Here is a 20,621-nt window from a genome sequence, read left to right on the forward strand (position 1 = left end):
CACTGCATATGGATTTTCCATTCTCAACTGCAGGGAAATGTTTATAGACTTGGTTTTGGTAGGACAGGAAGGCTAGAACAATTGGATGCAAACGCAGATCTTTGAAAAGCACGTGAACTGCACTATGATCGTAAAAAGAAATGAAGCATTTGTTTGCCACCTTTCGGGGGTACGTTCCTGTTTAAAGGCTACTGTCATAAACAAGAGGATCATTAAATAATAAGGTGTTTGGGGAGGAAAATTGTTATTTTCCAAGCTCTGTACATATCACAGGCAAGGCTTGGATGTTAACCAAGACACCAACAATCAAAGAATCATGTTCCTACAGGAAGTTGGCGGACGGGAGAAAACATGCCTTAGAGTTAAGTGTCCAGAGAGGACAGCAGATGTGTTTCTTCTAGAAAAGTTACTGAGAAGGCTGAAGCCACACACATCCATTTAGTAATTAACATCTTGCTAATGCTACTTGTAAGATTTATTTTGTGCAAATAATAACCATATTTCTCTCTTATTATAGGTAAAATATGTATTTTAGTTTACAGAAAACCCAATTCTAACTACCAAGACACTCATTTTCTTTTCTTTCTGTCTTTTTCGGGCCATACTCATGGCCTATGGGGGTTCCCAGGCGAGGGGCCTAATCGGAGCTACATAGCTGCCGGCCTACACTACAGCCACAGCAATGTGGGATGTGAGCCAAGTCTGTGACCTACACCATAGTTCATGGCAATGCTGGATCCTTAACCCACTGAGTGAGGCCAGGGATCAAGCCTGCGTCCTCATGGATGCTGGTCAGATTTGTTTCCACTGAGCCACAATGGGAACGCCCCAAGCCAGTCATTTTCTAATGAAAGATGGGTTGATCCTCTGTTCATTTCATCTACAATTTTTTTTTTTTTTTTTTTGAGAGCTGTACCCAAGGCACATGGAAGTTCTCAGGCTAGGGGTCTAATCAGAGCTATAGCTGGTGGCCTACGACACAGCCACAGCCATGCCAGATCCGAGCCGTGTCTGTGACCTACACCACAGCTCACGGCAATGCCGGATCCTTGACCCACTGAGCAAGGCCAGGGATTGAACTCGCATCCTCATGGTTTCCAGTTGGATTCGTTTCCTCTGTGCCACAATGGGAACTCCTACAATTTTCTTTTTAAAAATTTGATATGAATTTCTACTTCTGGCCCAGATGGAGAAACAGGACCAGATTTGCCCTCCCATATAAAACAACTCAAAACAAACTTTTAGACAAAACATATGAAACAATGGTTTTCAAGGCACAAGACATAGGCAGTGAAAAATTCGAGCCCCTGAGAGACAGAAAGTAAAGGTAAACCCTATGCCCACTCATGACAGTGAGAGAACTTTCGGAAGTAAGTGTAGGGAGGGAGATCCTAGTTGGATTCTGGGAGACTCCCTTAGGTGAGCAGATAGAATGGAGAATCCAGGGAGACCAAGGCAGTGAGTCTTCAAAGAATCGGGTCCTGGAGAGAGCGGTAGAGAAGGGATTCTGTAGATCTGCGGCGAGTAATAACCCTTGAGTAATCAGCAGAGTAGTGATTGGCACAAGTATGAGAATGGGAGAAGAGCACCTGCTGCTTACACAGGGCCAGGAGCAGCACCTGCTCCTAACAACCAGAATGGAACACCTCACAATTTACCTGACATTGGATTAAATCCAGGAAGAACTTGTCTCTGTAGTAGAGAATAAAGAGACCTGTAAATATTGTTCTGGTTCTATCTGACAGATCTTAAAAACAAGACCCCAAATTGATGGCGCTATTTCCAAATAACTAACTCACATTCCAGAAAAAAAAAAAAAAAAAAAAAAAAAAAAACAAAACTGAAGAACATTTATAAGAATGCAAAAATATCCAACACCCACTATGGTAAAATTCACACTGTTCAGCATTCAGATGAAGAGTATCAGGCACGCGAAGAAGAAGGAAAATATAAACTGTAATTAGTGGAAAAACTAATCAGCTAAAACTGACTCAGAAGTGACACAGTTGTTAGAATTAGCAGTGGAAAACTATTAAAACTATAATTATAACTATATTCTATACGTTCAAAAGATAGGGGCATGGAAGATATAAAAGACTCAAATTTTACTTTTAGAAAAAAAAATCAGGAGTTCCCGTCATGGCGCAGTGGTTAACAAATCTGACTAGGAACCATGAGGTTGCGGGTTTGATTCCTGGCCTTGCTCAGTGGGTTAAGGATCTGGCATTGCCGTGAGTTGTGGTGTAGGTTGCAGACGTGGCTTGGATCCCGTGTTGCTGTGGCTCTGGCGTAGGCCAGTGGCTACAGCTCCGATTTGACCCCTAGCCCGGGAACCTCCATATGCTGCGGGAGCGGCCCAAGAAATGGCAAAAAGACAAAAAAAAAAAAAAAAAAAAAAAAAAAAGAAAAGAAATGAAAAACACTCTAAATAGGATTAGTGACAAATTTGATAGTTCAGAAGAAAAGATAAGTAATCTTGAAGACATAGTAATGAAAACTATGCAAAATTAAACACATGGAGAAAAAAGTTAAAAATTATTACTATTACTATTATTTTTTTTTTAGGGCTGCACTTGTGGCATATGGAAATTTCCAGGATGGGGTCAAATCAGAGCTATAGCTGCCAGCCTACACCAAAGCCATAGAAATGCTGGATCCAAGCTGCATCTGTGACCTACACCACTGTTCACAGCAATACCAGATCCTTAACCCACTGAGCAAGGCCAGGGATCAAACCCATGTCCTCATGGATATAGTTGGGTTCGTTATCACTGAGCCACAATGGTAACTTCCTAAAAATAATGTTTAATAAAAAGAGCATCAGTGAACTGTGGTCCAACTCCAAGTGGCCAGATACAGGTGTAATTGTAGTCCTTGAAAATATGTGACAGCAAATTTATTTAAAGAAACAATGGCTATGAAATTTTCAAATGTGACAAAATCTATAAACTCACTCATCCAGGAAACTCAACGAGCCCCAAAATCAAGAAATATGAAAAAAAAATGACACAAGAGTATCACAGTCAAATTGCTTAAAACTGGTGATAAAGAGAAAATCTGAAAAGCAGCCAGAGAATAAAAAGACACTTTAAGCACAAAGGACCAAAGATAAGGATGACAGCAGATTTCTTGTCAAAAACAATGCAAATGAGAAGGCAATAGAGCTAAAGCTTTAAGTTATGGAAAGAAAAAAACATGTCAACCTATATATAATACTTTATCCAATAAAAATATCTTTCAAAAATAATGGTAAAAAAAGACTTTTCAGACATACAAAAACGGAAAAAAGGTAATAATTAATCACCAGAAGACACACAATATAAGAAATGTTAAAAGTAGTCTATCAGGAAGAAGAAAAATGACAGCAGATTAAAAAAACAGATTAACACAAAGAAATGAAGAGCATCAGAAGTGGTAACTATGTGGATTAATACATAACATTTTTTTCTACCTCTTTAAAAGATAACTGACTTTTATATGGCAGGGTTTATTAGATTTAAATAAGTAAAATGTCACCTAACAATAAAATAAGGGGTGGGAGGAGATAACTGGAAATATGCTATTGTGCAGAAAAGAGCTGATATAATTGACCCGAGACCACTATCCTCAGAAGTTCTTGCTTGCAAGGTTGGCCCCAACCGGAAGTTTGGGAATGTGGATTTCAAGACGATTCCCACAATTCCCAGAATGAAAAGGAATGGCTCACTGTGCCTAATTTGTACAAACAGTATGTTTATGCTGAATACTTGCCTCTTCTTCTGGGAATCTGGAATTTTGGTATGTTTTAGGCAAGGAGGTCTAAGTGACCAGAACCCAGTAAAAATCTTGGGTACTGGATCTCTAGTGAAATTTCCTGCTAGACAACATTTCACACATATCACAACTCACTGCTTGAGGAATTAAGTGCATGTTGTGAGGCTTCATTGAGAGAGAACACTTGGAAGCTTGTGTCTGGTTTCCTGTGGACTTTGGCTCATGTACCTTTTCCCTCTGCTGATTGTGTTTTGTACCCTTTGACTGTACTAAAGCATAGCTATGGGAATGACTATATGCTGAGTAAGTACCATGAGTCTTCCTAGTGACTCAGCGAACTTGGAGGAACCCCCAACACAAGTATTGTAATGTCCTTGAAAAATTTATCAAGAGACCATATTTGACTCATAAACATTCTGAACAAACTGAAAAGAATTCATGCTATTCCAAGTATACTCTTCAACTATCATAGAATTAAATTAGGAATCAATAGCAGAAACACATATGGAAATTCCCCAGAGAGATCCATGAGGTGAGATGAAATTAAAAGTTAGCATTTTGAAGTGAATGAGAATGAAAATACAAAATCTGTGAAGTGCAGCTAAACAATATTTAACAGGGAAATTTATAGCATTAAAATGCCTCTATCAGAATAGAAGGAAGGTCTATGTCAATGACCTCATCTTTTATCTCAGAAATTTTGAAAAAAGAAAAAAAAAAAAAAAAAAAGCCCAAAGCAAGCAGAAGAAAGGAAATAATAAAAATCGAAGTGGAAATAAATAAAATAGTAATGACGAAAACAATAGTAAAAATGAAAATATTTAATAAGCACAATAAAATTGATAAGCCTCTAAGCAGACTAACCAGGAAAAAAAGAGAGAAGACAGAAAATACCAATGAAAACAGAATAAGACTGAGTGATAGGGAAGCTCCCTTGTGGTGCAGCGGGCTAAGGATCTGCTTGTGGTTCAGATAGCAACTGTGTGCCAGTTCAACCTCTGGCCCAGGAACTTCCACATGCTGCAGGTCAGCCAAAAAAAGTAAAGACAGCGACTCCTCTCGACAATTATAAAACAGCAAAATGACCAGAAACTTAAAAAAAAGTGTGATAATGTGACTCCAAATTAAAAGGGTAAGAGGAAATCATGAATAACTTTGCACCAAGAAATTCAACACGTTAGCTAAAATAGACAATTTTTTCTTTTTAAAAAATTTTAAAAATTATACCTGATTTATAATGTTTTATCAATTTCTGCTATGCAGCAAAGTGACCCATTATGTACATGTATTTTTTTTTTTTTTAACATATCCTCCATCATGTTCCATCACAAGTGATCAGATAGAGTTCCCTGGGCTATACAGCAGAATCTCATTGCTTATTGCTTATCCATTCCAATTTTTTTTTTTTTTTTTTTGCTTGTTGCTTTTCACGGCTGCACCTGTGGCATATGGAAGTTCCCATGCTAGCGGTCCAACTGGAGCTGCAACTGCTGGCCTATGCCACAGACACAGCAACACAGGATCCAAGCCTTGTCTGTGACTTACACCACAGATCACGGCAACACCAGATCCTTAACCCACTGAGCAAGCCAGGGATCAAACCTGCATCCTCATGGATACTAGTCAGTCCCCCTGAGCTACAACAGGAACTCCAAAATAGACAAATTTATTTTTTTATTTTTTGCTTTTTAGGGCCACACCTGTGGTATACAGAAATTCCCAGGCTAGGGGTTGAATCGAAGCTACAGCTGCTGGCCTATGCCACAGCCACAGAAACATGGGATCTGAGCTGCATCTGCAAACTTCACCACAGCTCACAGTAATGCCGGATCCTCAACCCACTTGGCGAGGCCAGGGATCGAACCTGCATCCTCATGGATCCCAGTTGGGTTCATTAACCCTGAACCACGAAGGGAACTCCCTGAAATAGACAAATTTCTTGAAAGACACAATTTAACAAAGCCCACTAAAAAAGAAACACATAACCTGAATAGCCCATATCTACTAAAATAATTGAAAACTTCCCATCATGAAAACTCCAGAACCTGATGGCTTCATGAGAAAATTCCACCAACCATTTAAGGAAGAAATAATATTTATTCTGCACAATTTTTTTTCATAAAATTGAAGAGAAGGGAATATTTTCTCATTACATGGGTATTAAAACCAGTGACAACGTCTGAAAGTCACTGTAATTTACCTTATTAACAAAGTAAAAATGAAAACCATATGATTATTCTGCAGATACAAAAAAAACATCTGACAAAATCCAACATGAACTCCTGATTAAAAACAAACAACTCTTAGCAAACTAAACATAGTAGGGGAACAACCTCAACCTGATAAAGAGCATCTACTGCAAACCTATCTCTAAGATCTCAGGGTGAAAAACCAAATGCTTTCTCTCAAAGATCAGAATAAGATAAGGATTTCCGCTCCCTTTGCGTCTAATCAACATTGTACTAGTTCTAGTTAGAGCAGTAAGGCGAGAAAAAGGAAGAAGTAAAACTATTATTTGTAGACAAAATGATTAACTATGTAGAAATCCTGTGAAATCTATTAAAAAAAAAAAAGCCCTTAGAAATAACAAGCGAGTTTAGCAAGGTTTCCGGATACAGGAGAAATATACAAAAATTAACGGTACTTCTATAAACTAGCAATGAACAATTAGAAATAAAAAAAAAAGCAGCATTACTTAAAAACTTAAGAAATATGAAATACTAAAGGGTAAACATGACAAAATATTTTCAACATCTGTACAGCTACAAAACATTGCTGAGAGAAGTTAAGGGCTAAATGAATGGAGAGATAGAGTATGTTCATGAATTGGAAGAGTCAACATTGATAAGAAGTCAATTTCCCCCAAATTCATCTATATAGATACCATACAAGGTTTCATTCAGAAATACAAAGAACCTAGGACAGCCAAAACAATTCTCAAAAAGAACATTAACATTGGAAGGGTAATGATACCTGGTTTTAAATTTTATTATAAAGCTACAGCAATCAAGAAGGTGTGAGTTAGCATCAAGATAGACAAACAAGATGAATGGAATAGAAGTTGTCCAGAAACAGACATATACATACATATATATATATAGCTCATTTTTTTTTTTTCCCTTTTGGACTGTGCCCATAGGCATGTGCAAGTTCCCGGACCAGGGATTGAACCGGTGCCACAGCAGTGGCAATGCTGGATCCTTAACCTGCTGTGCCACCAGGAAACGTCTAGGTGGCTGATTTTCGACAGTGCAAAGGTGCAAAAGGAATTCAGTGGAGGAAGAATAGTCTTTGCAATAAATAGTGCTGGAAATATTGGATATCTTCATGACAAAAAAAAAAAAAAAAAACCCCACCCCAAAACTTTGACATATAACATGTACTGCATCATATACAAAAATTAACTCAAAACCAATCAGGCCTAAATATAAAACCTGAAACTGTAAAACGTCTAGAAGTAAATATTTGTGACTTGGTTTGTCAAAGAATTCTTAGATACAACACCAGAAGAACAATCCACCAAAGACAAAAATTCATAAATTGGACTTCTGAAGACTTTTGTTCTTCAAAAGATACTGTTAAAAGAATGAAAAGATAAGCCATAAACTGGGAGGAAATACCTGCAAAGCACATATCCGATAAAGGACTTGTATCCAAATTATATAACAAACCCTCAAAACTCATTAATAAGAAAAGAAGCGTCCAGTGAAAAAGTGGACAAAAAAAAAGTGGACAAAATATCTGAGCAGGCATTTCATTAAAGAAGATATTTGATGGTAAGTAATTTCATTAACAATAAGTACAATGCTGTACAGGAGATTTCTAAAACTTTTTCATCTTGCATGACTCAAACTTTATATGCTCTGAACAGCAACTCCCCATTTTCCACTCCCTGCAGGCCTGGCAACCACCATCTGGCAATTAGTATTTATATGCAACTGTTTCCCATTCCTAACACCCCAGTGTATTGAACTATCTACAATAAGCCATTGTATTGCTACTATTACTTCAAGCTTTTTATATTACATTGTCTATGACACAGTATAGCATGGTGGTTAAGAGCACAGGCTCCAGAGTCTGCCAGATATGAAATGAATCCCTGCACTGCCAATTACTAGACATGTAACTTTAAGCAAGTTATTTAACCTCTCTAAATCCCAGTTTCCTTACTACCACCACTTGCATCAAAGACTTGTGAGGATTAAATAACATGTTTAAAGTTCTTAGCACGGTGTCTACAAAGAATAGGAGCTCCTATAAATGTAAGCTATCATTTTTTTTTCTTTTATCCGTTTAAAGGTGTCGCACCCTCAGCATTTGTCTTAGTGTTTTAAGAAGTCTACTGCATTCTTTTAATGTGGGGATAAAAAAGGGGAAAGGCTTATTTTACTCTGGAAAATAACACTTTGACTCTCTGAATAATCTGTAGATTAAATTTCAGCCTTTTGACACTGATCTTACAGGAAAATATTTAAGAAAACTCTGGAGTCAGTGCTGAGTGGACTTTTTGGGAAGAGAACAATGATCTTTGAAAAACAGTAAAAGAAACAGAGGAAAATCCAACTCTCCCAAATGTTGCCACTTTTTATGTTTCCTCACATTTAATACCTCCACATGTATGGAAAATACAAAAACAGTATAAAGCTTTTAAAATGGGAAACATCTGATAAAAGAATTACATAAGTATGTCACCATAGTTTTATGTTATTAGATTGCTGGTCTTAAAGGTGAGATTTTTATTGCAGAATCAAAACTAGCTAATTACTTGAAATTTAAGGTTAAACATTTTTAAGTGAAAGCGCAGTGATGAAATAGCTATGGCCCTACAAAGAAAAGTCTCCGGTTCTGTATTTTATTAGTATCTGGGGAAGTTATCCCATAAAAAAATCTTTTATTACATACTACACAATTGGAACGCTTAGATCATTTTACTGAATCAAAAAGGTTTTATAAAGTGTTACCTAAGTAAATGTACTGGCATTATGGTTACCTTAATAAGATTTAGTCACCTTTGGAGAAAATAATGATAGATTTAATTAGAAAGCTGATTCTTTAATTTAGATCAAAGAATCAAAATTGTTTTCTCTATTGCACTTACGGCACTTAAAATATTTTCAGTGATTTATTCTTGTAGAATTAGATATCATGATTAAAATTTTTCATGTTTCTCCCCAGCCTTTCTTGAAGTAGTGTGTTTTTTCATGCAAGAGGTCAATATGTGTCTATTAGAAGATTATGTGGTTTATAGACTCTTCTCTTTTCCAAAGGTTATTTCTTCCTTTCAGGTCTTATGGGGGAACTTTGTTGTATATTAGTTAGTCACTGCTTGGGTTTTCAAACTTTAAAATGGAATTTGCCAACTAAGGCTGGTTTACTTAAAAACCAGATCTGTGCACCTATTTGGAGCTGCTTTAACAAGTAGTGATCTACTTTAAAAAATCAGACTACTCCAAAAGGCATAAATCAGTTTCTAGCAGACATTCAAAGACATCCAGCTTGACTACCGCATTTTCAAAATTTAAGGTCCTTTGCAAAAGAGCTAGCTGGGGGTGAGAGGATCACCTTACACAACTAAAACTTACAATCTACCCTAATATTGATCGACTGATTGATTTGTCTTTTTAGGGCTGCACGCATGGCACAGCATATGGAGGGTCCCAGGCCAGGGGCTGAATCAGAGCTGTAGGCTCTGGCCTATGCCACAGCCACAGCAACGGCAGATCCAAGCTGCATCTGCAACCTACACCACAGCTCATGGCAACGCCAGATCCTTAACCCACTGAGTGAGGCCAGGGGTCAAACCGAGTCCTCATGGATTCTAGTCAGATTTGTTTCCACTGAGCCACAACGGGAACTCTTACCCTAATATTTACATATAGGCAGTTATGTACATGCAACTTTTTCTCTGGATTTTGGATTTATCTAAAAAGAAAGAATTTTAATCTTGTAAAAATAAAACAATGAACAGTGAAATAGAAAAGACCGATGGAAATATTCCCTCATAAATGTGAGAGCTAGCCTGGCAATGATCAGATGACTAAGCAACCTCAGGGAGAGTGACTCAGCAGGCTAATGCAAGAGTATTAGCTTCATGACATACATCTTAGTCATCTTCAGAAAGGACTCATTGTTTTGGTAAAGTAAGGGACTCACAAATGCCATGAAGTATTGATTCTATTTGATAAAATTCAATTCTTTGCTTTGACAAAGCCAAGTTAACTGTGGCAGGATCAATTTTTCACATCAATTCTGCCAATGAGTCAGACTATCATTTGTTCATATGCCCCCCAACTTAGTATCTATTAAAGCAGCTATTAACTAAACCCAAGGCCTGTGAATGGCCATTTATGTAATGAGACTTAGTGAAAGTCCTAAGAAAACAAACATATATTGAGAAAGTTTGAATGAGGAATGTATAATCTCTTCCAGCTGAACTGTGTGATCATGATTTAACATCAGGTAGGTTCTAGAGTCTTATTATTAACAATTTGTTGTTAATTTATCCCAAGTAGCTTCTATTCAAAGTCACTAATGCTATGATTTGTTTTGCATATTTTAACTCTCCCCGGTTCCATTTATATATTTGTTGCAAGACTTATATAACATCTACCCTTAAAAGCTAACATCCTCTTCTTTCCTTTTACCGGACAGCAAACTTAGTGTCTATCTTTCTGTGTCAAAAGAGATTCCATTAAGATGGCCAGAAAGAGCAAGAGGTTTCAGGTGGAAAACGCTTAGTATGACTCCACATTAACATAATGGTGATTAAATTTAAGAAATGGACCCCCAAATAATTTTAAAAACATGAGTTAAAAACTTTTAAGGTTTCAAATTAATATCTGTCAAGGACAGTAGGCTTTGGGACTTGAAAGGCACTTGTAGGTTAGCCAACTATGTACTCTGTACTAGGACACAATCTACTGTAACTGTTTTGTTATTAGAGCTCAAACTCTTGGATGGCTGACAACTACGATCTCCCAACTTGCTGCAATCAGATCCTGGACAGTGCCCTTATGTGACCTCCCCATTGTTGGGCGAGGTCTCTGGAAACATCAATTTTGGTAGAACAGTTGTTCAAAACAGCTGTCTTGAGAAGTGGAAAAAAGAGAAAAAAAAAAAAAGACTTTTTACCAACAAAGCAAATTTTTTTTTTTTTTTTTTTTTTTTTTTTTTTTTTTTTGCTATTTTCTTTGGGCCACTCCCACGGCATATGGAGGTTCCCAGGCTAGGGGTCAAATCGGAGCTGTAGCCACTGGCCTATGCCAGGGCCACAGCAACGCAGGATCCGAGCCGCGTCTGCAACCTACACCACAGCTCACGGCAACGCCGGATCGTCAACCCACTGAGCAAGGGCAGGGACCGAATCCGCAACCTCGTGGTTCCTAGTTGGATTCGTTAACCACTGCGCCACGACAGGAACTCCGCAAATGTTAATGTTAATACCCAACCTGAAGATGCAAGTTGTAGCTAATGGAACATTACCCCTGCAACTTCTGCTTTAGCTGTCAAAGGCTACCACTCTGATCAAACAATTGGAGTTACTATTAAGGTAATTGTTACATGAACTATGCCCATACTGTTAAATCATATTCATGAATAACACCTAACCATTTCTCAAACTATACATTTTCACGTTTCCGTCAACAGACTGTACGGTCCTCAATTATAATGCTATTTTCTGAACCAGTTGTTCTTAAACTGTGATCTTGGGACGCGTGGCACTTAAGACACTTTCCAGCTCCACAAAGCCAAAGCTATTTTTTTTTTATAATATTAAAAGGTTCTTTGTCTTTTTTTTTTTTTTTTTTTTTGTCTTTTTGCGTTTTCTAGGGCTGCTCTTGCAGCATATGGAGGTTCCCAGGCTAGGGGTCGAATCGGAGCTGTAGCCACCAGCCTACGCCAGAGACACAGCAACTCGGGATCTGAGCCATATCTGCGACCTACACCACAGCTCACGGCAACGCCGGATCCTCAATCCACTGAACGAGGCTAGGGATCGAACCCGTGTAACTTCATGGTTCCTAGTCGGATTCATTAACCACTGAGCCATGACGGGAACTCCTCTTGGTCTTTTTTGACTCTCATTCTCTCACAAGGGTAGGGTATAATTTTCCAGAGCCTATGTGATGTTAACACATGATGGGTCTAATACTTAAAAAAAAAAGGAACAGGTATTTTAACATTTTCTTAGTTTTAATTTCTAATATGGTAAATATTAATCAATATAACTCATACAAACACAAGTTTTTAGGGTTCTCAATAGTTTTTTTAAGTGTGTAAACAGGTCTGGGGACGAAAAGTTTGAGAACCATTGCTCTAAACACAATAGTGCGGGACTGCCTGTGGAAAGTACCCAATAAATGCTTGCTATTCAAGGGGTTTTACTTTAGATACTTCAGTCAGTAAATTTAGTTCTCAATGGATGTACTACAGTGTCCAGGACCATTAACTACCTTCTCTAAACATCCAGAGTCATTTAAAACCAGAACTGTGATTTAAAAACTATTTCATAGGACTTGTTTGAGTTGTATTTTACAATACAGAAAGCTGTACCTCTAATATAGAAAGATACATCTTAACGTATACTAAAAATGTTTTCAGTCACTTTATTACTTTTGGGGGGTAAAGCTGTTTTACCTCAATCATAACCAGAGTTAGGGAAAGATATAAAACTGAACTACACCTGCAACTTGTATGTTTTTAAAAAAATAAAATTAGGAAACACAATGTTTAAAAAAAAAAATTATACCAGGAAAACAATATGACTCTGTTTCTGTAAGAAAGTGTAACACTTTAGATATAATAATCACAAATTATAAAGGCTTGCCAAACAGGTCTACAGAAACACAGGGAAAGTCAAAGTTTGCTTTCCTTTCTTGTTAATGTCTTAAGTCACATGCAAGCTACAGACTTGTTTGTAAATAGTAATCAAGATAACATGCTATTTTTTTGAGGGAAGGTTGTTGTCCGGGGCTTCAGAGTTCTAAATAAAGTATGCTATTTTCAGCAGACAAGATGCTACCTAGTAAACACCCAGTCTCTTATGGATTAATGCACTCATCTGCATGGTATGTTCCAACCATTTAGACTAGTAAAAGAACACCTCTTAAAAGACAACTTTAAAGAGTTGAAACACTAATATCACAGCTGCTTTATCAAGGGACAAACGTCATCTTTAGGTATTAATGTAAACAATAAGTTGAAACACTATCTGCAAGGCATATGAAATTAGTTTTGTTAGGAATGCATTATTCACATGGAGAGCTTCCTAAAGATTTAGATAGGCTTTGGAAAAATCTCTGGATACCCTTTGGTTTTAATAAATGTTTAGGCTGAGGCTCAATGAAATGGAAAAGATTTTTATTGTATTCTAGACACAGCTGATAATGTGTGTGTAAACATCAAGCTGACCAGAATGTAACTGTCAAAGACTCTACTAAATCTTTAGATACTAAAAGCAGATATGTGCCACCAAATATCAAGAGAATTCAACATGGGGAGGTCTCAAAAATCACACAGCTGAACTCCGTCATTAATTTTGTTTTTGATGTAGTACAAAATCTGTTATTCAATGACTAGTAAATCAGAAATAAAATCAACAATGTTAGTATGTTTTTCAATAATGTGATATAAGGGGAATTCAATGGAGTCGATTTTCAACCAAATCTGAAGGTCTATATAGATCATAAGTTGTATCCAACTGGCTATGCATTATTATGGCTATGAATTCTCGTCTTGGCAGAGATAATTTATTTGGTCTTTGACTAAATTTATTCAGGCTTTGGATACAATCAATCTACCAGCACTAAAGTAGTAACTGACATAATTCGATTTTCTGGAATAAGCAACTAGTATGTGGCTAACTGAAGAAACGGCACGCAGGATGGATAGGATTGGGAACTAAAACCATGACTGAGGCCATCGAATCACCATTGTTGATGGGAGGTATGGTAATTGCAGTAATAACAGCTAATTATCTCCTGTTCCTAGTTGCATAGCCATCAATGAAAAACTGTCAGCATAATGAATTCCAGAATGGACAGGAGGCATAGATGAGTCCCTTCCTGGTACTACACAGATAGAGTAGGGCAAAGGACAAGGGGTAAGGAGCAAAGCAAAGCTGAAAATACTCTGTAAGCTAAACTAAAAAATGCACCTGATGTAGTAGTGCTATGGATTACTAGATACTAGAGAAAGCCAGACCACCTGTTAAAGACTATCACAGATAGCTGGGCTCATTTAAGCAAACAAGAGGCACATGCAGAAATACCAACAACAGGCTTCTCAACTAGACTGTGGCTATAACAAAATCAAAGTCTTCAAAAAGATCAGGTTCCTGATTGTAGAAACATGTAGCATGCAAAAAAAAAAAAAAAAAAGTGAAGAAACAGGTGCCTGAGTGGAAAAATGATGAGTTGTTTAGATGTTGTCAGGACAAGACTGGAAGCACTAAAATTCTAAGACAATAAAAGTACTATATGTCTCCAGATACGGCCACTAGAATGTAAAAGAAATAAATTCACTAGTGAAATACATAATCTGCACCAAGTTCACCTGCAATAATATGGTGAGGGCTGAAATTTGTCAACAATTTCCTCTGAAATCCGGGTTATTTCCCCATCAACACCAGCCCTTGTTTTCCTTCACCATTTCAAGGAATCAATGCTTCCAACTGTTGGTAATTATATCACTTTCTATGGCTGCTCTCTGGAAATAATCTAGTAATACTGGCTTCCCATTGCTTCTGTCATCCTTTGTGTTTATCTTTCTGTCTAGATTCAGCAGAAATGACATGGTTACATGCTTACTTCTTAAAAGAGGCTTAAATACATGTGGAAATTGGAAGCAAAGAAACTTTTTTTTTTTTCCCCCTACAGCCACACCTGCAGCATGGAAGTTTCCAGGCTAGGGGTCCAATTGGAGCTGCCCCTGAGTCTTACACTGCAGCCATAGCAACACAGGATTTGAGCATGTGGCAATGCCGGATCCTTGGCTCACTAAGCCAGGTGAGGGATCGAACCTGCATCCCCAGAGACAATGTGGGGTCCTTAACCCGCCGGGCCACAATGGCAACTCCCAGAAACCAAAGAACTTTTTGCCTGCTGCCCACTTCTTTTCCCCTGGGCATCCCTATGCAAAGCCCTCCTGTGGTTCTAACCTCTTAAATCCTGTTGTGTGCGAGCACCAGCCATGCTCTGTCTTGGCATTCGAAGGGAAGTTCTCAAAGGTGTGTGTCTCTGCTCATCCAGGTAAGCGAGGTCCTCCAAGTGGGCAGAGCTTGTGGCTGATAAGACAGAAGAGTTTAGTCAGAACATGGAATTTTAGAAAACCTTCAGTTAGTATCTGCAAACTTTGGAATCAGAGCAGCAGATACATTTACCGAGAGTTTGCTCAACTCAAAGTCCTCATCAGTGTCTGGAACATGCGCTGGGGAAACAGTCAAGAGTTGTCTGCAGTGCCTTCATCACTATTAAATGCCTGAGCTTACGGAGAATACTAGCAACAAGTTGGCAAACACATCAGTACTTGACCACAATGATTATTAGTTTTTGCTTCTTTTGGGTCACAAGTCCCATGTGTATAAACACCATCAGTGGAGAACTCTGTTCCAAATTATATTAAGCTATAAAAAAAGGCCTGAAATCCTATTTTTTAACATTTTCTCTTCATAGTAAAGAATGAAATATGAAAACACTTTGCAAACAATTTTCATCTGTGTGTATATATGTGTATATAATGGAAAGATGGGTACCTGGGTCAATGGAAAGAGAACTGCCAAATAGCATTTAGGGAACTGCCAATGTCCACGAATTTCAGAAAACCATTTTGTGGCTCTCTGAAGATAATCCAGTAATACTGGCTTCCCATTACATCTATCAATCCTTTGACCCCTGACCTAGCCATAAAAGAGAGAACACGGCAACAGATGACGAATGGGTACTGGCACTGCTGTATACTGAGAACTCTTGGGTTCACTCACAATGAATCAAAAAGTGAAGACATCGGGAATCAGGAAATGCTGAACACAAAAAAGTTTTTACCAACAAGAACGACAAAAACTTCTGTCAGAAAAATAGTTATTTAGGAGTTCCCGTCGTGGCGCAGTGGTTAACGAATCCAACTAGGAACCTTGAGGTTGTGGGTTCGGTCCCTGGCCTTGCTCAATGGGTTAAGGATCCGGCGTTGCCGTGAGCTGTGGTGTAGGTTGCAGACGCAGCTCGGATCCTACGTTGCTGTGGCTCTGGCGTAGGCTGGCAGCTACAGCTCCGGTTCGACCCCTAGCCTGGGAACCTCCATATGCCGCGGGAGCGGCCCAAGAAATGGCAAAAAGACAAAAAGACAAAAAAAAAAAAAAAAAAAAAAAGAAAGAAAAATAGTTATTTAGAGCTTACACATGATTAATTAAAACATTAGTTCAACTACAGAAGACACTGTGCTGAGGGTTAGTTTAGTAATTCCCTAACAATTATTTAGTGAGAGCCTCCTATGTGCCAGGCTCTGTTCTTGGTGCCCTCATTGGCTTAGGTGCCAGTCTATCTCTGGGACTGGAGCGGGTAAGAGGAAGCAAACTGAGATTAATCACTCTTGGCTGCTGAGTGCCAGTGAAGCACTGTCCATACCCCCAATCAAGTAAAAATATCAACATAAAGTGGGTGATAAATGGTACAAAGAAAGTTCAGTTCCATGAGCTGAAGAAGAAAAAAAGATGGAGAAAAAAGAAAAGAGGGAGAGGAAGAGAGGAGAAAATAAGAGAGAACAAGTGCAAAAGACGTAATATTCTCCCACCCCTTTAAATTACTGCAATTGTCTTAATTACCTGGATCTACGGGAAATCCACACAGAAGGAATTTATCCAAATTATACATAAAGTTTTTCTAAGGAAATAAAGAGTCTTTCAAAGCTAGTCCGGGGAACTTGAATCAAGAAAGGGAAGCTAAATGCCACATTATATACCAGAGGGAGGAAGAGAGCATCAGAAGAATAAAAGACAGCCTTGATTTCTTCATTCTAAAATTAAAACTATCCAGAATGGATAACTACCTAATCTCTTACTTAATTCTGGGGGGATTCAGTGATGGTACTGCAGAATAAGGATTTGGCATTGGAACTGCTGTGGCGCGGGTTTGATCCCTGGCTCTGGAGCTTCTGCATGCCATGGGCATGGTGAAAAATAAAAATAAAAGCACTGGGGACAACGACACCATCCTCACTGGTTCTGATTCTGTGAATTAGTTCTTTGTTATGTTTCATACAAAGACTCCAGTTTTAACCAAAGTCTATTTGTTTGGTTCTTTATCCTAATGTGCACAGCTACCCAAAAAGGGGTGTTTTTTTGTTTTTGTTTTTTTTGTTTTTTTTTTGCTTTTTTAGGGCCACACCCACAGCATGTGGAGGTTCCCAGGCTAGGGGTCGAACTGGAGCTGTAGCTGTCAGCCTATACCACAGCCACAGCAACGTCAGATCTGAGCCGCATCTGCCACCTACACCACAATTCATGGCAATGTTGGATTCTTAACCCACTGAGTGAGGCCAGGGATGGAACTTGTGTCCTTAACGGATCCTAGTCAGATTCGTTTCTGCTGCACCATGATGGGAACTCCAAGCTCCTACAGTTTAATCAGCCCAACCTCTTCTTACCCCAAAAGCTCAGAGATGGCAGCTGCTTCCTGAAGTTGCTATGTCCATGATATCTCAGTGTTTTTTTTTTTTTTTTTTTTTTTTTTTTTGGCTTTTTGCTGCACCCTTGGCATGTAGAAGTTCCTGGGCCAGGGATCTAACCCTCACCACAGTAGCAACCTGAGCTACTGCAGGGACAATGCTGGATTCTTAACCTACTGAGCCACATAGGAACTCCTCTCAGTGTTCTTTTTATCTTTTCAGTTCTTTAAAACCTAGCTAGCAATTCTTTATATATCAAATTTTCTGTTAAAATACCAGTGTGGTTTCTGTCTCCTGACTAGCTCCTGGCTGAGAGAGTACAGAAAATAACAGAACAGCAATCCTTTTCACATATGTGATGCTGATAACAAAGCAGTATCACAGAATGCACGTGTAAAAGTTTTAAAGACCAGATACCTAGTTTAGAGAGAGATCAGCAAACTATTGCCTGTGGATGAAATCTGGCCTTCCACCTATTTCTGTAAATCAAGTTTTACTGGAACACAGCCTGTTTGTTTGTTTAAAATGTTCATTTACCCCAGAGTTGGATAGTTTTGACAGAGGCCATATGGCCTGCAAAGCCTAAAATACAGCTGACCCCGATCTAGTCAGATCCCCTCACTCAACAGATTAGGAGACAGTGAAGTCACTTATCTACAGTGACTCACTCAATTCACTGGAGAGCCAGGCCTGGAAACCAGCTATCTTGACCCTCAATCCAGTGAGTGGTATTTGCTTTGTACCCTCCTCCCCTTTTAAACCTGAAGAGATTTTAATTCTTTCTTAAAAGTTTGGTTTATTTATTTTTTGCTTTCTAGGGCCACGCCAGCCGCATATGGGAGTTCCCAGGCTAGGGGTTGAATCAATTGGAGCTGCAGCTGCAAGCCTACACCAGAGTCACAGCAACGCCAGGTCCTTAACCCAACTGAGCAAGGCCAGGGATCGAGTGTAAGCAATATAGGCCCTGCCAATGCAAAGTAAAGTGCTCTGCATATCACAGAATAATAAATCTCTGTACTTTATTTTCCACAGTAAGAAATAAAAGAAATAACAAAAGCCCCAAATCTGTTATTTTTCTGAATAGGAAAAAAACCTGCAAGGTACTTTCTAAGCTGATGAACTGAAGAGTAATATGAAAAGATCAATGACAATGAGCATTTTTTATTTTCTTTTATTTACATTAAAACAAATACTGAGACCATAAGAGCTGGATGAGTGAAAGAACTTTCTGATAATCATTATGGCAATAATGTTAAAGCAAGGTTCTAGCAGAGTTCTTTTACTATAACGGTTGAACACCAGTGCTAACACACTAAAATGATTTGATATGCTTTAATAAAAAGAGAATGTACATATCATTAATAGTAGACAAAATAATATATAAATTTGCAACATAAAGTAGAGCAAAAAGCTGTGTTAAGGGGGAAAAGCCCTAAGCCCTTTTTTTTTTTTATATATATACATCCATCTATGAATCTTTAGAAGATTAAACTAAGAGAGATCTACAGTGGTCTGGGAACTTTCGAATGCCATGGGTGTAGCCAGAAAAAGAAAAAAAAAAGGAGGGAGGGAGGGGGAGAGAGAGAGGAGATCTATACTTGGAGCACAGATTTAAATTAAATAACCGTTATGTAATCCATTTTGGTTTCTTTGTATTAAAAAAATCTTCTGGCAGATACTTTCAGCCACAGCCTTTGTTTCACATGTTCAACTCCCTCCCTCCCTTTTTTCTTTTTAGGGCCACACCTGCGGCATATGGAAGTTTGCCGGGTAGGGGTTGAATTGGAGCTGCAGCTGCTGGCCTGCCAATGCCACAGCTACAGCGAGTTGGGATCTGAGGCTCGTCTGAGACCTACACCACAGCTCATGGCAACGCCGGATCCTTAACCCACTGAGCAAGGCCAGAGATTGAACCTGCATTCTCATGGGTACTAGTTGGATTCCTAACCCGCTGAGGCATGATGGGAACTCCCCCATATTCAACTTCTAACATTCAATGAAGAGATAGTGGCAGCTTTTGTAAAATATAAATGTTTAGTGTGAACTTTAACAAGTGTTACTAAACTAAGCTTTACCATAGTGATTCCTAGGAAAATGAACATCAGTTTTTCTGCTTTATTTCAGAAAACCAAGAAATATAGTAAAATATATTTTGGAATGAGCACATTTCTCAATTTCAGACAGATGACATTAGAAGAAAAAGACAAATAAATACTGCAATCACTGAACTAACAGTTCATTCCTTTACAAATCCAAATACTCAAAGGCAAACTGAACTAAGGAAAAGAAGACAGATTCAATATCAAGCACAATAGCTCTGAAGTCCTGATTCAGGGCTTAGATCTGAAACCAGCCAATGGGAAACTACTAATTTAATCTGAATTGCAATTTTGTTAGGGTTAGTGTTACCTAAATCTATTAAAACATTCTTTCTTTTTCTTATTTTAGCAGTTAATATCTCTTCTGTTGCTCTCTGAATCTATCACTTTTATCAAATAACCCAAAATAATTCAGTTTTTCCTGATATCATTATTTTCCTTAGTCTTACTTTCAATTCCTTTCTGCTTTATCATTTTCAAAATTCTTACCCCTTCAAGTACCTTATTTAAAGGCATATGAGACAAATATCAGGAAGAACAACCCAGGAGACCTGAAATTGTTAGCTGTGGCCTTTGTATGTAGTTGTACTCACTCGAATAGTCATATGAATGAACCTTTTCCATTTGCAAGCCACTTTCTGAGAAAAAGTCTTTTTTTGTTGTACTTTATCAAACATCTCAGTCACTGTCAAAATTTGCTCAGGCTATACTTTTTCTGCTTCCCTGACAGATCGATCCCCCAGTCAGAATTAACTGCTTTTCCCTTTCAGCAACCACATACATATATGGCTAATTAGCACTTGCGTGATTCAGCTAATTGTTAACAGCTGTCTTCCCTTAAAGCTTACAGCGGGTTCTTGAGGACAAGAAGGCAGTGTCTGATTCATCTTTGACAGCCTTATTCCTTCAGTGTAAATAAGAGTACCCTGCGCATAATGCTCCATATAGAACTAAATTTCAGGCTAGTTCTACTTAGATTTAGAAATCTGTCTAGCTCTGTTCTCACCTTCCCCACTGCTCTGCTTAATGCTTGACAGACATCACTCTGGTAATATGCCTGGCTCCAGTGATGTGCTTATAATCATCCTTCAGGTACTGCTGGCTTCTCTT

General features: G+C 38.3%; 1 protein-coding gene and 1 long non-coding RNA gene across 31 annotated transcripts in view; one reads left to right on the plus strand and one right to left on the minus strand.

Annotated features, from left to right (window-relative positions):
* Window positions 1-20,621, minus strand: part of TANC2 (tetratricopeptide repeat, ankyrin repeat and coiled-coil containing 2) — a 365,101-nt gene that overhangs the window by 109,556 nt on the left and 234,924 nt on the right. For all 30 annotated transcript variants that reach the window (XM_021068131.2, XM_084984071.1, XM_021068130.2 and 27 more), the window contains one exon: window positions 14,912-15,037. In XM_021068131.2, coding sequence (XP_020923790.2) covers window positions 14,912-15,037 — 126 coding nt within the window. The remainder of the gene's footprint in view (window positions 1-14,911; window positions 15,038-20,621) is intronic.
* LOC146398066 (uncharacterized) overlaps window positions 11,543-20,621 on the plus strand; it is a 1,038,644-nt gene continuing 1,029,565 nt past the window's right edge. The window contains exon 1 of the long non-coding RNA XR_014821009.1: window positions 11,543-15,857. This is a non-coding gene — a long non-coding RNA (uncharacterized LOC146398066). The remainder of the gene's footprint in view (window positions 15,858-20,621) is intronic.

This window comes from Sus scrofa, chromosome 12, assembly GCF_054392235.1.
Source record: "Sus scrofa isolate SSC_HxYL_T2T_F1_AM1 chromosome 12, Sscrofa_HxYL_maternal_Yorkshire_Landrace_v2.0, whole genome shotgun sequence".
Classification (NCBI taxonomy): Eukaryota; Metazoa; Chordata; class Mammalia; order Artiodactyla; family Suidae; genus Sus; species Sus scrofa.